This window comes from Macaca nemestrina, chromosome 13 (genome assembly GCF_043159975.1).
Source record: "Macaca nemestrina isolate mMacNem1 chromosome 13, mMacNem.hap1, whole genome shotgun sequence".
NCBI classification, from domain to species: domain Eukaryota; kingdom Metazoa; phylum Chordata; class Mammalia; order Primates; family Cercopithecidae; genus Macaca; species Macaca nemestrina.
The window spans coordinates 33,556,636-33,571,614 of record NC_092137.1 but is presented as its reverse complement, the minus strand read 5'-3'; the positions used below and the strand labels follow the sequence as shown (position 1 = coordinate 33,571,614).

The 14,979-nt window shown below is 40.4% G+C and overlaps 1 protein-coding gene across 10 annotated transcripts in view; it reads right to left on the bottom strand.

Moving 5' to 3' along the window:
- Positions 1-14,979, bottom strand: part of LOC105464819 (RAS guanyl releasing protein 3) — a 127,615-nt gene that overhangs the window by 17,874 nt on the left and 94,762 nt on the right. For 8 of the 10 annotated variants that reach the window (XM_071076494.1, XM_071076491.1, XM_071076490.1 and 5 more), the window contains 3 exons: positions 11,217-11,294; positions 6,017-6,133; positions 2,032-2,147 (listed from right to left, as the gene is read on the bottom strand). In XM_071076494.1, coding sequence (XP_070932595.1) covers positions 2,032-2,147; positions 6,017-6,133; positions 11,217-11,294 — 311 coding nt within the window. The remainder of the gene's footprint in view (positions 1-2,031; positions 2,148-6,016; positions 6,134-11,216; positions 11,295-14,979) is intronic. The other 2 variants (XM_071076492.1, XM_071076495.1) reach the window with 2 other exon arrangements.

Below are 14,979 nucleotides of genomic sequence, written 5' to 3'. Positions count from 1 at the left end.
CTTTTGCCCACTCAAAGGAATGGGCACTGATTTCATAATGAAGATGCCAAAAACAATCTTTATTATATATGAGATAAATAAATTTATTAATGCATTGTCTCACAAATTTATGACATCATTTGCTACGTAAATTTGTGTAACAGTACATTAGCCCATCTCCCCTCCTAGGGACTCACAACGTAACACACTTTAGCCTATTAAAAGCTTTGGGAAGTCACACAGTAAAGACACCTATTTAATGAGATTTAACCCTGTGTTTCTCACATGTGACTAGTTAGTTCCTTTTTCAAAAGTACTAATTGATAGCTACTTCTGTGGAACATCATTTGGAAAACAGTACCTTAGAGAAAACATCTTTTTGAGACTTTCCAGTATTAACCACTCAAAACTTTAGTGTCATGTAAGCAAGATATGAATAGTTCAAACCTTCATTCATAGAAAACAATTCTATAGATATCAGTAAGTAGAGATAATGATGATATAGAGAGAGAGATAGATGCAGATATTTGCTAGGACAATCTCAATTCTGTCTCTAGAACCAACAGATAAAAGAAACGAAGACTGGGAAGTTATTTTAAGTCAATGTCCTATTTACATGTCACTAATAGTAACAAACTAAGCAAAGAAGTGGGTAGTTAGCAGGCAATTTAAATTTTACTTTGTGAAGGAAGTTAATGTTTCTAATAGAATTTATTTTAAAAGTATTCTTTGTTCTGGGTATATAATGAAGATGAATTTAAGATTTTAAGTTATGTTAATGTGTCAAGGCTTTTCTTGGTGTGTTGAATTACAGATTTTATTTTCTTAAATTCAATTAAGAAAAAATGGCTAGAGACAAGGTCCCACCATGTTGCCCAGGCTGGTCTGAAACTTCAAACGATCCTCCTACCTCAGCCTCCCAAAATGCTGGCATTACAGGTGTGAGGTATCACACCTGGCCCCAGATTTCATTTTTTAAAAAAATCTCATACCAGCAAAAATATTAGAGAATTTTAATGTAATTTCATTTGCCCATTTACCAAAACAAAATCCAGCATTTCCTTACAGGTGATTTTTAAATTAGGAACTAATCTTGTACAATTAACAATCAAATTATTAATGCCAGGATTTCTCAGCAGTTTTTTTTCCAAATCATTATTTTCTTTTAATGAGTTGCATTTTAGTCTCTAAAGCGGTTTAATTTTTAGGAATCATTTGACACTAAAAAGCAATATATTTTTTCTTCGTTTATCAAGACAACCTTTGATCAATCAAAGGAAAAAGCACGAATGCTTCTTGGCTATCTGCAGCTATCGTCTGCTTTAATGAAGACTATAAATAAGTTTTTTGGTTTTTTTTTTTTTGAGACAAAGTCTTGCTCAGTCACTCAGGCTGGGGTACAGTGGTGCTATCTCAGCTCACTGCAACCTCTGCCTCCCAGACTCAAGCGATTCTCCCTCCTCAGCCACCCAAGTAGCTGGGATTATAGGCCTGTGCCACCACGCCCAGTGAATTTTTGTATTTTTAGTAGAGACAGAGTTTCGTCATGTTGGCCAGGCTGGTCTTGAACTCCTGGCCTCAAGTGATCTTCCTGCCTCAGCCTCCCAAACTGCTGGGATTACAGGCGTGAGCCACCATGCCTGGCCAAATTTTTTTTTTTAAATGCTCATGAGTTTTAAGATTGCCTTCAGGTCCACTAATGCCAAAGATTCTCCCAGGTTAGATCTAATTATATTTCTCCTCTACTCTTTTTTGGTGGAGATTTTTTGGGGTTGAGAGCTAAGCAATAGAGGCAATATAGCAAGTGGAGTGCTTGGATAATTTACAAATATGCACTTATGCTCAACACTGACAACACGGTCTGCCCTGTGATTCCATTCAGGTCATGTTCATACACACCAAGAAAATAATCAGTAACGAATTAAACCTGGCTCATCAAAGCACTAGGGTTAAAGCTGTCAAGATGTAAATTACAAGTTTCCCTTTTCTCCTCTGATAATAATTTTCTGCTTTACGATAGTTGCAGTAAAATAAAACAAAATTAAAACTTACTGATCTTTGTCCAGCACACAGAAGGAATCCAAGAAGGGAAAATTGGCAGCTATACTTTCAAAGTCCTCTTGGGAAATGTACCCGTCATGGTCATGATCATAGTTTCTAAATACAGACTGCAAAGGAAAGATCAGTATTTATTGAATGACTATGAGGCAGGCTCTGCACTTGTTATTGTGAAAGCAATGATAACCAGCATATGGTCCTTTCTATCAAGGAGCTTAGAATCTAGTGAAAGATAACTAAGTCAAGAAGCCTTTATAACATAAGAGACAAGTAGTTTGCTGAGGATAAAAACAGAGTAATGGTTGGATGTGGTGGCTCACACCTGTAACCCCAGCACTTTGGGAGCTGGAGGCAGAGGTGGGAAGATCACTTGAGCCCAAGAGTTTGAGACCAGCCTGAGCAACATAGAGAGACCTCATTGCTACCAATTTTTTTTTTTTTTTAATTAGCTGGGCATGGTGGTGCATGCCTATAGTCCCAGCCACTTGTGAGGCTGAGGCAGGAGGCTTGCTTAGCCCAGGAGTTCGAGGTTACAACGAGCCAAGATCACACCACTGCACTCTAGCCTGGGCAATAGAGTAAGGCATCATCCCAAAAAAATGAATTTAAAATAAAATTAAAAATAAAACTTGGGCTGGGCACAGTGGTTCACACCTGTAATCCCAGCACTTTAGGAGGCCGAAGTGGGTGGATCACCCGAGGTCAGAATTCAAGACCACCCTGACCAACATGATGAAATCCCCATCTCTACTAAAAATAAAAGAAAAGAAAAAAATTAGCCAGGTGTGGTGGCATAACGCCTGCAATCCCAGCTACTCAGGGGGCAGAGGTACGAGAATCGCTTGAACCTGGGAGGAGGAGGTTGCAGAGAGCTGAGATGGCACCATTGCACTCCAGCCTGGGCAACAGTAGCAAAACTCCGTCTCAGTAAATAAATAAATAAAAACAGAGTGCTATTGGTAGTGGGGAAAGAGGAGGTATATTAAGAAAGGTTTCCTGGGAAAAGCAAGGTTTAAACTGAAACCTCAGGGTTGAGTAGAAATTGGCTTAGTGAATTTATAAATTCCAATACCATGACAATAGAAAATAAAGTTTTAAGGTGTTATCTCAAAAAATAAACTGTACATTTAAGGCAATTCCAGTCAAAATCCCAGTAGGGATTTGTTTTAAATGAACAAATTGATTATAAGGTTCAAATCAAAGTGGTTACATTGAAAACAGGCTAAAAATTATTTTAAATGAAGAGTAATGAGGCGGAACATGCCCTTTCAGAAATCAAATATTCTACACAGCTACACTAATCAAAACAACATGATACAAATTACCATGGAGAGTGGAGTCCAGAAACAAACCCATGTATATCTGGGAATTTAAAATATCAAAAAGTGTCTTTTAAAATCCACAGAGAAATTATGGATTATCCAATAACCGCTACTGAGTTAAATGACTAATAATCTTACAAAATAAATTACCTCCAAACTAAATTCTAGATGTATTATATATTATTTATTTATTTATCTTTTTAGAGACAGGATCTCACTCTGTTGCCCAGGCTGCAGTGCAGTGGCATGATCATAGCTCACTGCAGCCTCAAACTCCTGGAATCAAGCCATCCTCCTGCATCAGCCTCCCAAAGTGCTGGGATTATAGGCATGAGCCTCCGCACTAGTGTATTACATAGTTTAATGCAAAAAAACCCAAAGCTGTAAAACGCCAAAGATAAATAGATGAAAATATTTTTCACATTTCATAATCTTTGTGTGAAAAAGGGCTTTCTTAGCATGACATCAATGTCAGAAGCCATAAAGAAAAATATTTTATTTAATGAAATGCAAAAAATTTGAACCAAAAAAGCTCAATTAACAAATTTTAAGATAAATGTCAAACAGAGCAAGTTATTTGCAGCATATGCGAGAGCAAAGACACAAAAGTCAAACAGGCAATCACCAAATAAAAATACAAATAGTCAATACATCCATGGAAAGTTATTCAGCTCTGCTAATCATTACAGAAATATAAATGAAAATAAAATCTTAAAATACTGTAATTGATCATCTTCTAGGGTATGAGACAATAGTTACTCTTGTATCAATTTAGTGATGTAAATAGCCACAATATTTCTGGAGGACAATCAGGAATTTTAAGTGCCTACTCTCTGACACAGCAATTCCACTTCTAGGAATCTGTTCTAAAGAACTCGAAGAAAGTTGCATAAGACATACATGTATATATGTATGTAGTATATCTGTGTTTATATATACATAGAGATAGAGAATAAAGTCATATAAGATAATCTACAAATTATCAGTGGTTATCCCTGGAGAACAGAATTACCAAGACCTGAAAGTAAAGCTTTTTATTTTCTATAATTTATGTAATGCTTTAATATTCTTGATGATTCTACCTTCCTTTATAATCAGAAAAGAACAAAAAAGTTTCCCATTGCCCTCTGCAAAATTAGGTTTTCAAAAACTTTTGTAAGTTCTTTCTGCAAACACATGTACACAAATTTATATTTGATTTTGATTCCAGTTTTAATTAATCTCTCTCCTTTTCCCAGTAGTTTCTGTCTGTTCTGTCTATCTATATTGCCCTGTGTTGCAAGTTGCTTCAGGAGTATTTTGGGAAGTAGTTAGGTATAAATGAATGAGTTAATTAAAAATATGACTCAAATGAGCCCATCTCAAGCTTTTTCATAGGTAACAGAATTGTGCAAAATCAGAAAACATTACCTTTTTATTTTTAAAATCCCAGTATCATTACTTAGCTATAATAAAAATAGCTTAAAAGTTAACTATTTTGGAATGCCTACTATTTATAGTTTAACATCCATATTTATACTGCAAGTAGATTTTTTGTGGAGTAAAATTCATCATAAAATCCAGGTCTTTTGTTTGATTGAACCAATGGTAAGGAATTTGGAGAATAAGGAAGAGAGAGTAGGTAAGGAAGACAGAATGAGACAGAGAGAGAGAGAGAGCAGAGGAAGTCAGTATGTAGAATGAGACTGGGAGAGGGAACAGCTCTGTCTTCCGTTTCCTGGCTTCAGACATTCCTGAGCTGCAACTCAGTCCTTGCATTCCCTGGGGGCCCCTGGATCCTTTTCTCACCTTCCCCAGCTCTAAGCTGGATCTGTTACTACCATAGGCTCCATTGGACCTTATCTCCTTCTCAGACCTTCCCTCACTAATACTCCTCTTGGCACCACCCTTTTCCTTCCTGCCTCACACGTTCCACAAAATTTTTCTTTCAGCACCTCCTAGTTCCCTAAATTATCCAAGATGTAAGACATTCTTTCTTTTTCTTTAAACATCTTCTCCCAGAAAAAAGCACATTCTGTCCCAAAGACTCAATTCTGTTGCACCAGCAGATGTACCTACCAATCCATTAAAGTCGACATTTAATTCAGGATCACAGTTTCCTGTACCCTAGATGTTTCTGTGTTCCCCCCATTGGCACTTCTACTCTTTTTTCTACATGGAAAACTCTGACAGAGCCTTGTCCTACATTAGGTGATTTTTCTAATCTCAATTACATTGGGCTGCTGTGTCATAAAATTCCAAAACTATACAAAAGGAGAAACTATCCAACTTACAGGATTTCTTTCCTGCCCTTGGGTAATCAATTTATTGGGCATCTTAGTGGGACCTATGTGGGTTTTTCATGGGTGATTCTAATCCCCAATCCCTTGAGCTGCTGACAATGACAGAGGTGGCAAATGCCTGGGAAAGAGAATTGCTGGGAGTAGCTGAGAGTATCTGGGCAAGAGAGAGTAGATTGACAACAAAGGGAAAAGGGCCTTCCTGATCGATTCTCCCCAGGGCCCAATGCCAGGTAGCACTAAGTGCCTGCTAAATTGTTCCTACCTGCCAGAGGGTTGTTTTCATAGATTCCATCAGATTCGTGGACAATCGCGGAATATTCTGGAAAGGGAAAGGGTCTTCAAGTGCCCTCTCTTTATTCTCCCTCAACCACTTACCTCAACTAATTTCCTTATGTGCTTGTTGATGACCGTGGGGTCTGGCTTTGGCATCACCCCTAATGCCCACTCGAGGGGCACCACAGGCTTGTTGGGTGTTGTAGGGGAGGTAGGCTGCTGACAAAAAACACACATATTTTTCAACTTTATTATTATTATTATTTTGAGACAGGGTCTGGCTCTGTCACCCAAGCTGGAGTGCAGTGGCATCATTTCAGTTCACTGCAACTTCTGCCTCCCAGGCTCAAGCCATCCTTCCACCTCAGCCTACCAAGTATCTAGGACCACAGGTGTGTGTCACCACACCCAGCTAATTTTTGTATTTTTAGTACAAATGGGGTTTCACCATGTTGCACAGGCTGGTCTCCAACTCCTGGGCTCAAGTAATTCTCCGGCTTAGGCCTCCCAAAGTGCAGGGATTATAGGCGTGAGCTACCACACCTGGCCATATTTTTCAACATTAACTGGGGCCTTGAGCAACTAGGAGGACCAGGGACACTGAGAAGAATGAATAAGTTTTGTATATTCATAATACCAGTAGAAACTTACATGTATGTATCTCTTAAATGCTTATAAAACAAGCATCTTATGTTGATGGAATCTAATCTGTAACTAAATACATGTTTAGATACTGCCTTTTGTTTAACAGCAACTTAAATTCTATTATTTTATTTTTATTTTTTATTTACTTTTTTTTGTTTTTTTGAGACAGAGTCTCTCTCTGTCACCCTGGCCGGAGTGCAGTGGCAAGATCTCGGCTCACTGAAATCTCTGCCTCCCAAGTTCAAGCGATTCTTGTGCCTCAGCCTCCTGAGTAGCTGGTATTACAGGCATCCACCACCAAGCCCAGCTAATTTTTGTATTTTTATTAGGGATGGGGTTCCACCATGTTGGCCAGGCTGGTCTCAAACTCCTGACCTCAGGTGATCCAGCTGCCTTGGCCTCCCAAAGTGCTGGGATTACAGGTGTGAGTCACCACACCCAGCCTAAATTCTATTATTTTAAATGGGAAAAAGCAGTGCACTCCCAGTCCGTCCAAAAATCCTATCCAAGTTCTCCAAATATCACTAAAACTTATGTATATAACAATCCATCATGGATTTTTGTGTAATACAGGATATAAAAACACCAGTTATCTAATTCTCTAATACTTAGTGATCAGTTATGGTGCATGCAGCAAATGGGTACCAGTGGGTGGCCAGGTTTATGTCCTCACGTCTGCACCTTGCTCAACACGCTTAAGCGCTTCTGACTGTTCTGCCAATCATTAGGTCTCTCTGGCCGTCTTTGGTGAACTCGCTTTCTCCACAGATTTTTCTGCATTCTCACAAGACATTTGCACATAAAACTGTGAGGAAGATGGTAGCATAATGCATAACATACTTGGACAACACAAGCAGAGAACACAATCCTTTTAGGAGACCAGCCAAGACTGGTGTTCACTTTATATCCTCTTCCTGAAAGCTTCATACAATGTCAACATGTTTGCTGGTGCACACATGCAAACCTATTTTTTTTTCTATCCTTTCTCTTTAATTTATATTTATAGAGGCTGGGCACAGTGGCTCATGCCTGTAATCCCAGCACTTTGGGAGGCAAAGGCAGGTGGATCACCTGAGGTCAGGAGTTCAAGACCAACCAGGCCAACATGGTGAAACCCCCTCTCTACTAAAGATACAAAAAACTTAGCTGGGTATGGTGGCCCGTGCCTATAGTCCAAGCTACTTGGGAGGCTGAGGCAGGAGAATTGCTTGAGCCAGTAAGGTGGAGTTGCAGTGAGCTGAGATTATGCCACTGCACTCCAGCCTTGGAGACAGAGCAAGACTCCATTTCAAAAAAAAATTACATTTGTAGATATATATACGTGTGTGTGTGTGTGTGTGTGTGTGTGTGTGTGTGTGTGTATTTTAGAGACAGGGTCTCACTATGTTGCTCAGGCTGGAGTGCAGTGGTTATTAATAAGCACCATCCCACTACTGATCAGCACAGGAATATATATATATATATATATATATATATATATCCTGTTAGTCCTGTCCCTCTAAGAGAACGCTAATACAATTATTTTCCCACTCCATCCCCTTTCCAGCTCCCCATCCTACTAAGAGCCACCTCTATCATTCAATAAAACCTCTGCATTCACCATCCTTCAAGTCCGTGTGACCTGATTCTTCTTGGATGCCAGACAAGGACCCAGGTACCAAGAAGGTTGGGTGTAAAAGCCTGTCACCCTGACTCTCCACTGAGCTGGCTAACACTTAGCTATCCATGGACAGCAACTGCTAAAAGAGCATTAACTGTAACACACCTCTAAATGCTGTCTTGGGGCCAGAGCCCAAAAGCACTCTCCCCGGCCCCCATGCGGCACCTGCTTGTCTGCATGTTCCCCCTCCCGCAAGGGGTTTGAATGTGGCCACACCCCTGTCACAAGTCTCAGTGAAGGGATCCAGGGAACTCTCCCATCTCATCAGGACATGTCAAATAGGCTGACACTCCACTTAGAGAAGAGACGGAAAGACTGGGAAATGTCTTGTGTTTAGATTCATAGGATTTTAGCACTTGGAAGGGACTTTTGAAAGCTTTTGCTCTTACAACAAATAAAAAGACTTTTGTATGTTTGATGGAAAAATCTCCTAAAATTGGAAAAAATTGATCCTGAAAATAAACTAAAGTAAAACTAAAGGCACACAAGGCAGACAAATGTGCTAAAATGGCCATTCCTATGCTGTTCCTGAATGAGGGATGGTAGAAGCAGAACTAGGATGGAAGACAGGCCTGGCACTGAATCCCAGCTCTCCAACTTAGCAGCTGTTTGATCTGAGTGAGATACCTACTCTCACCAGACCTAGTTACCTAGTTTCCTTCCTCCCTTCCTCCCTTCCTCCCTTCCTCCCTTCCTCTCTTCCTCCCTTTCTCTCTTTCTCTCTTTCTTTCTTTCCTCCCTCCCTCCCTCCCTCCCACTCCCTCCCTCTGAGATGGAGTCTTGCTCTGTTGCCCAGCCTGGAGTGCAGTGGCATGATCTCAGCTCAATGCAACCTCTGCCTCCTGGGTTCCAGTGATCCTCCTGCCTCCGCCTCCTAAGTAGCTGGAACTACAGACACGTGCCAGCAGGCCCGGCTAATTTTTGTATTTTTAGTAGAGACAAGGTTCACCCTGTTGGCCAGGCTGGTCTCAAACTCCTGACCTCAAGTGATCTGCCTGCCTTGGCCTCCCAAAGTGCTGGGATTACAGGCATGAGCCACTGCTCCTGGCCCAGACCTAGTTTTCTTAACAGAGTTAATAAGATAAACTGTGTATGATGCCCTGCCAGGCATTCAACAGCTGGAAGCAATTCTGGTGCCTAATTGGCGCCAAGAGGTGGAAATTCTGTATGCACACATACAACAGGGCTTAACACACTGTGGCCAGGTTCATCATGACAAAAAAAAAAAAAAAAAAAAGAATTAGGGAGGGGCTTACAAATTCCTTTTTGGTTTTCAAAAGCTTTGGCTTTCTTGCTAGCTTCCTTAGTCTTGCTAGCTTTAAAGAGTCTGGGTCCTCACTCCTACCATTGCATGTGCCACATCATCCCGCATGGCTCTGTTCTGCAGTATTTCCAGGAGACGAGCCTCCTGAGACTGGCAGGAAGGAGAACGTGCTCATGGAACCACATGCACTATTTTAAGAACAGATGCTACCAGCTCAACTGACTCAGACTCAAGTGCATGTCCTGCCAGGGCCAGAGAACGGCTCTCACTGCCATTTTGTCTCTTCGGTCTGATGGTTCAGAATCACAGTAGGTATTAATAAACCTAGGGGGCATAGTGACTATGTTATAGAGTTCAGCTGGTAAGGGTGAGATCTTTATAAGAGAACTGATCTCAAGATGTGATTATAAGAAGCAAGCATAGGCATTTTATCTTCAACATGCGAGCCTCAACCTCACTATAAATGTTTCTGTTTTGTTTTGGTTTGGTTTGGTTTTTTTTGAGACAGAGTCTTGCTCTGTCGCCCAGGCTGGAGTGCAGTGGCGCCAACTCGGTTCACTGCAAACTCTGACTCCCAGGTTCACGCCATTCTCCTGCCTCAGCCTCCAGAGTAGCTGGGACTACAGGCGCCCGCCACCACGCCCGGCTAATTTTTTGTATTTTTAGTAGAGACAGGGTTTCACCGTGTTAGCCAGGATGGTCTCAATCTTCTGACCTTAGGATCCGCCCGCCTTGGCCTCCCAAAGTGCTGGGATTGCAGGCGTGAGCACCGTGCCCAGCCAACCTCATTATAAATTTTAAACTCATCCAGGCATTTTGTATTAGTGCAAAGCATAGCTAAAATATAATGCATCCACTAAAACCAATGAGTGGTGTATATTCAATAATGCAATTTCTTCAATCTCATTATATAAAGTTTATTCACTAAGAGTTTGCCATCTACTAAGTGAGACACTACCCAATGTGACATCCAAATTCTGAGTTGAATCAATGGTTAGTAGAGAAATTTGTAAATTATGATCAAGATACTTAAAATTTTAAATCTAATTTTATGTTGAATGGAGCTTTTTTAAAGCTTGAAACAGTCTAAATGATCTTTAACATTAAGATGAGTTACTATTCTTTTCCTTTCTTTTTGGTCCTAGGTGTATTGAGTTCTTAGCAGGAACACAACAAATAGAAGATCAATTATAAAACAGAGTAATGAGAATGATGTTCTTCCTCTTTATTAGCCTCTGGTATGAAGATATAATTCTCAAACTGTCAGGGCTAAGCTGTCCCATTGATAAAATGGGAATAATGGCCGGGCACAGTCGCTCATGCCTGTGATCCTAGCACTTTGGGAGGCCACGGCGGGCGGATCACGAAGTCAGGAGTTTGAGACCAGCCTGGGCCAACATAGTGAAACCCCGTCTCTACTAAAAATAAAAAAATTTTAAAAATTGCCAGGCATGGCAGTGTGTGCCTGTAATCCTAGCTACTCGGCAGCCTGAAGCAGAAGAATCACGTGAACCCAGGAGACGGAGGTTTCAGTGAGCTGAGATTGCACCATTGCATTCCAGCCCAGGTGATAGTGCAAGACTACGCCTCAAAAAAAAAAAAAAAAAAAAGAATAATACCAATTTTTAAAATTCTTCCATTTTAGAACATAAAGCAACATTGTAATAGCCAATTACTATAAATGACAAAAAATAGTGAGTGGCACTGATCCTTAGAGAGAAAATAATACCTACCGATTTAGAATTTCTAGGCTCCAGCACCAGTGACAGTTTGTAAATATCATCTTCAGTGTGATAGAGGTCGAGGGAAAGCTACAACAAAATTAAAACAGATAAATATGTTGGATTACATTTATTTATTTACGTTGCTGAATTTTTGTTCAAGTTGAATGTTTAAGTTCACTGTCTAATACAGGAATTTGAGTAAATGCAGAACAATAAAAAGACGGCATGCAGAGATGGAAAATGAACTTTAAAAGAGAAAACGTTAATCCTGGTTAATCATCAGTATCGACAAGAACCATCAACTCAATTCCTCAGCAATATTTACTGAGCAGCTCCCAGGTGCTCAGTGCTGAGTCACAGATGAGGGCTACCTGATGTTTCCAGGCTGGAAGCAGGGACAGATGCAAACAATAAGAGTTGTAAATGTAATAAATGCTGCCTTTGAGGTTTGATTAAAGAACTGTGGAAATAAAGGAGCAGTTAACTAGGCTCCTATTATTTGAGAGCATTGTGCTAAGTCCTAGTGAGGCAAGCTGATATAAAATCATTCCTTGCCCCCAAGCGCCTGATAATTTATTTGAATAAATAGGGCCTGAACCTAAAAAGGTGTATTCATAGCAATAAAAGGCAGCACATGCTGAGTGTGAAGTAGTTGCTCCACTTTAAGTGCTCCAGGAACCGGTCAGAAATCAGGGAGGTAGCATAGTAAATACATGAGGGCAGAGGCTGTGTAGTCAGGCAGGGCTGGGTTCAAGCATGGAGCCTGCCACTGGCTAGCTGTGTAACCTTTAGCAAGTAATTTCCTCTCTGACACTCAGTTACCACATCTGGAAAATGGAAATGATCATAAAAGTCCCTACTGAGTTGGATTTGTATCAAGACCAAAAATGAAATAACGCATGTAAAGTATTTCACACAGGACCTGGTACACAGTAAAATCTAAAGAAGTGTTATTTTGTAGTGTTAATGTTACTGTGTTATTATCGTATTTGCTATTTGTTATATTATTATTATGCATAGGGGCCACTGGAGACGGAAATGATCAGGATGGATTCATGGAGGTCCTTGTGAACCGGAACTTAACCAGGGGGACTGGGACGGAATCTAGACAAAAGAGAGAGGAAGATCATTGTAGGCAAGGACAACACAGATCCAGATTGGAGAACGTGGATAAACTCTGTAAAGCCCTACAATGCATATTCTCACTCACCTGAAACAGAAGTCATGAGGTTAAAATAAGCCTGAACAATTCCCACCTACTCCTTTAAAGCTAGAACACTCCATGGATCACATCACTTCCCCGGCCATGAACATAACCAGTGCTGGCTGCCTTCTTTGACCATGTAGGAATGAAAACTGTTCTTTAACATATTTTATCTAATGTGTGTATGAGAGTGGAGTGAGGGGGAAAAGAAAGAAGGAGGAAGCCAGAGAAAACTCAGAGGTGAAGATGTTTTCAAAGATTCCTTTTCCTGTTCTATTTCCTTTAAAAAAGAAGTTGGCATTATAAAATTTCATTTTCAAATCATTCACTCAACAAATATTTATCAGTAATCTACTATGTGCCAGGGACTGTTATAGTCACTGTTCTAGCAGCTGCTTGAATGTAACATTTAAATTAAGGACTTCATAATCAGGTCACGTTTCTTTTACCTGCACTTTGTCACGAAGTTTTTTTTCTAAACAAAATAAAACTGATTTAACTGTGAAATTTCCCCAGTATCATGTCAAGATCATGACAATCCTGCTTACAAAAAAGAGACATGGTATTCACCCTCCCCTGAACAGCAATCACTCCTACCTCCCGGGCTCTGCCTTGTTACAGGAAAGGAAACCTCGACATGTCACAAACAAATGCCTTTGGGAGCCATTCCATTATATAAAAGAGTCGAGTAGGATGTGTGAAAGGTACATTTTGATAGAGACACTGGTACCACAACGTCTTATTTGGAAAACAGTCTTTGCAGATGTAATTTATTTAGGGATCTTTCCTCTTAGCGCCACAATTTTTAAAAAAATTATGATGATGAATGGGACCCAACACCGCTCTCCATTAGGGAAGTCACAGGGAGAGGTGTGGTTTGTGATGAACATCGCTACTCAGCAATGACAAATTGCTGTCAGCCTAACATTGGACCTTGAGTTGCCAAATCTTCTGATTTGTTCAGAGAAGCCAGAAATCTGGAGTTTTAGATAAACTATCCCAATTTTTAAACACTGGGAACTAACTAACAACAAAATTTTATGATTCCATATGGACCAAATAAAATACATCAGCCGTGGGCAGTTGTCTACTATTTTGGAATTCCCACAACAGACAACTGCACCAGGCTCTCAGTCTCATGAAAATGGACAGCACATCTGTCTTTTGCACCTCTGTATCCCCTGTCCCAGCTTGCAGCCTCGTACTGTGAAGGTTACATAAAGAGAGAAAACGGAGTGACTCCTTCCTTCTGAATTCCTTGTTATCAGGAGTTAGTGCAGACTTGGAGGAGTATGTTCCCTTCCTCCTGACTCAGCTTCCAAGTCCTGTGATCACTGGCACCAGCATCTGCTGGAGATGAGATGACAGCAGCACTACCACTGCCAACCAAGAATCCAAATTAGCCACACACTAAGGCGGGGAGATGCTCTTTCAAGAGAAACAGAACATCCTTGGGTATTTCCATGTGTCAAATGGATAACTGGCTCGGCGATGGAAATGTTTTGGTAGTCTCCAAATACTTGCTCTCTGCTTATTAGTAGTGCGAGCCTGGGCATGCAATTAACCTTCTTGAGTCTCAGTCTCCTGATCTGTGAAATGGGAATCATAAATAATAGCTGCCTCCAAGAACTATGGTGAAGATTAAATGAGCTAGAGTTTGTTTAGAAGGTCACAAATGCAGGGTTTGGCTTCCAGTCAATGCACGAGTCAAATGCCACTGTGCTTATCCATGAATGTAAAGCTGCCACTTGGGGTTACTCCTAGCATCTCTTCTTTCCCAGCCATGATTCTACTTCCTCTCTCAGATCTCCTCCGGGCTTTACGGACCTGCCCAAAGAGTGATCTGTTCTACTTTCTACACACCTTTTTTATAATATGGGTTGCTCATCAATGGAATCTCAAGAACATCTGCTTTTGTCAAACATATTTTGAGCCTGACTGTTTTTTTCTGACAAATGTTCCGATCCACTGTTTCAAGTTGTTGCATTTACCAACCTATCCTTTCAGCAAAGCTGGTTGCAGATTCAGTCTTCAGTAGGATCTACATTGGCTTGACTGTTTATCATAAAATAAAACACACCTGGACGTCAGACTGCCTCTACTCACCATTTTTGAAACTCTTCTTATTCTTCTTCTTCTTTTTTAAAAATGAGACTAAAATTAAAAATACAGGGGCTTTCCAGTTATTTGCATGTACTCAAAATGGTAAAAAGTAACTGATAGGGCTAAAAATACCATGAAAAGATTCAGACTATTTCATACCCCATGGAACAGAAGCATCAGCTTGTAAAACTCCTGGTTACGTGAATGGGGATGTAAGGGAAATGTCCTCTTCAGATATTCCCTGAAAAGAGGAACAATACGAATCCCAACAGTTTGGTGGCGTGGTCCTCCTTCCCTCAACATGCCTGGTGCCATATTCAAGGGGCCAAGGATACAATGATAAAAATGACAAACAAAGCTCCTACCCTCATAGATTTTGTCCTGTAATTACTTCCTTTACTGCACATCATGAAGAGGGGGAGAGAACGGTATTAATTAATTTTTACAGATGTGAAATAAATTAGA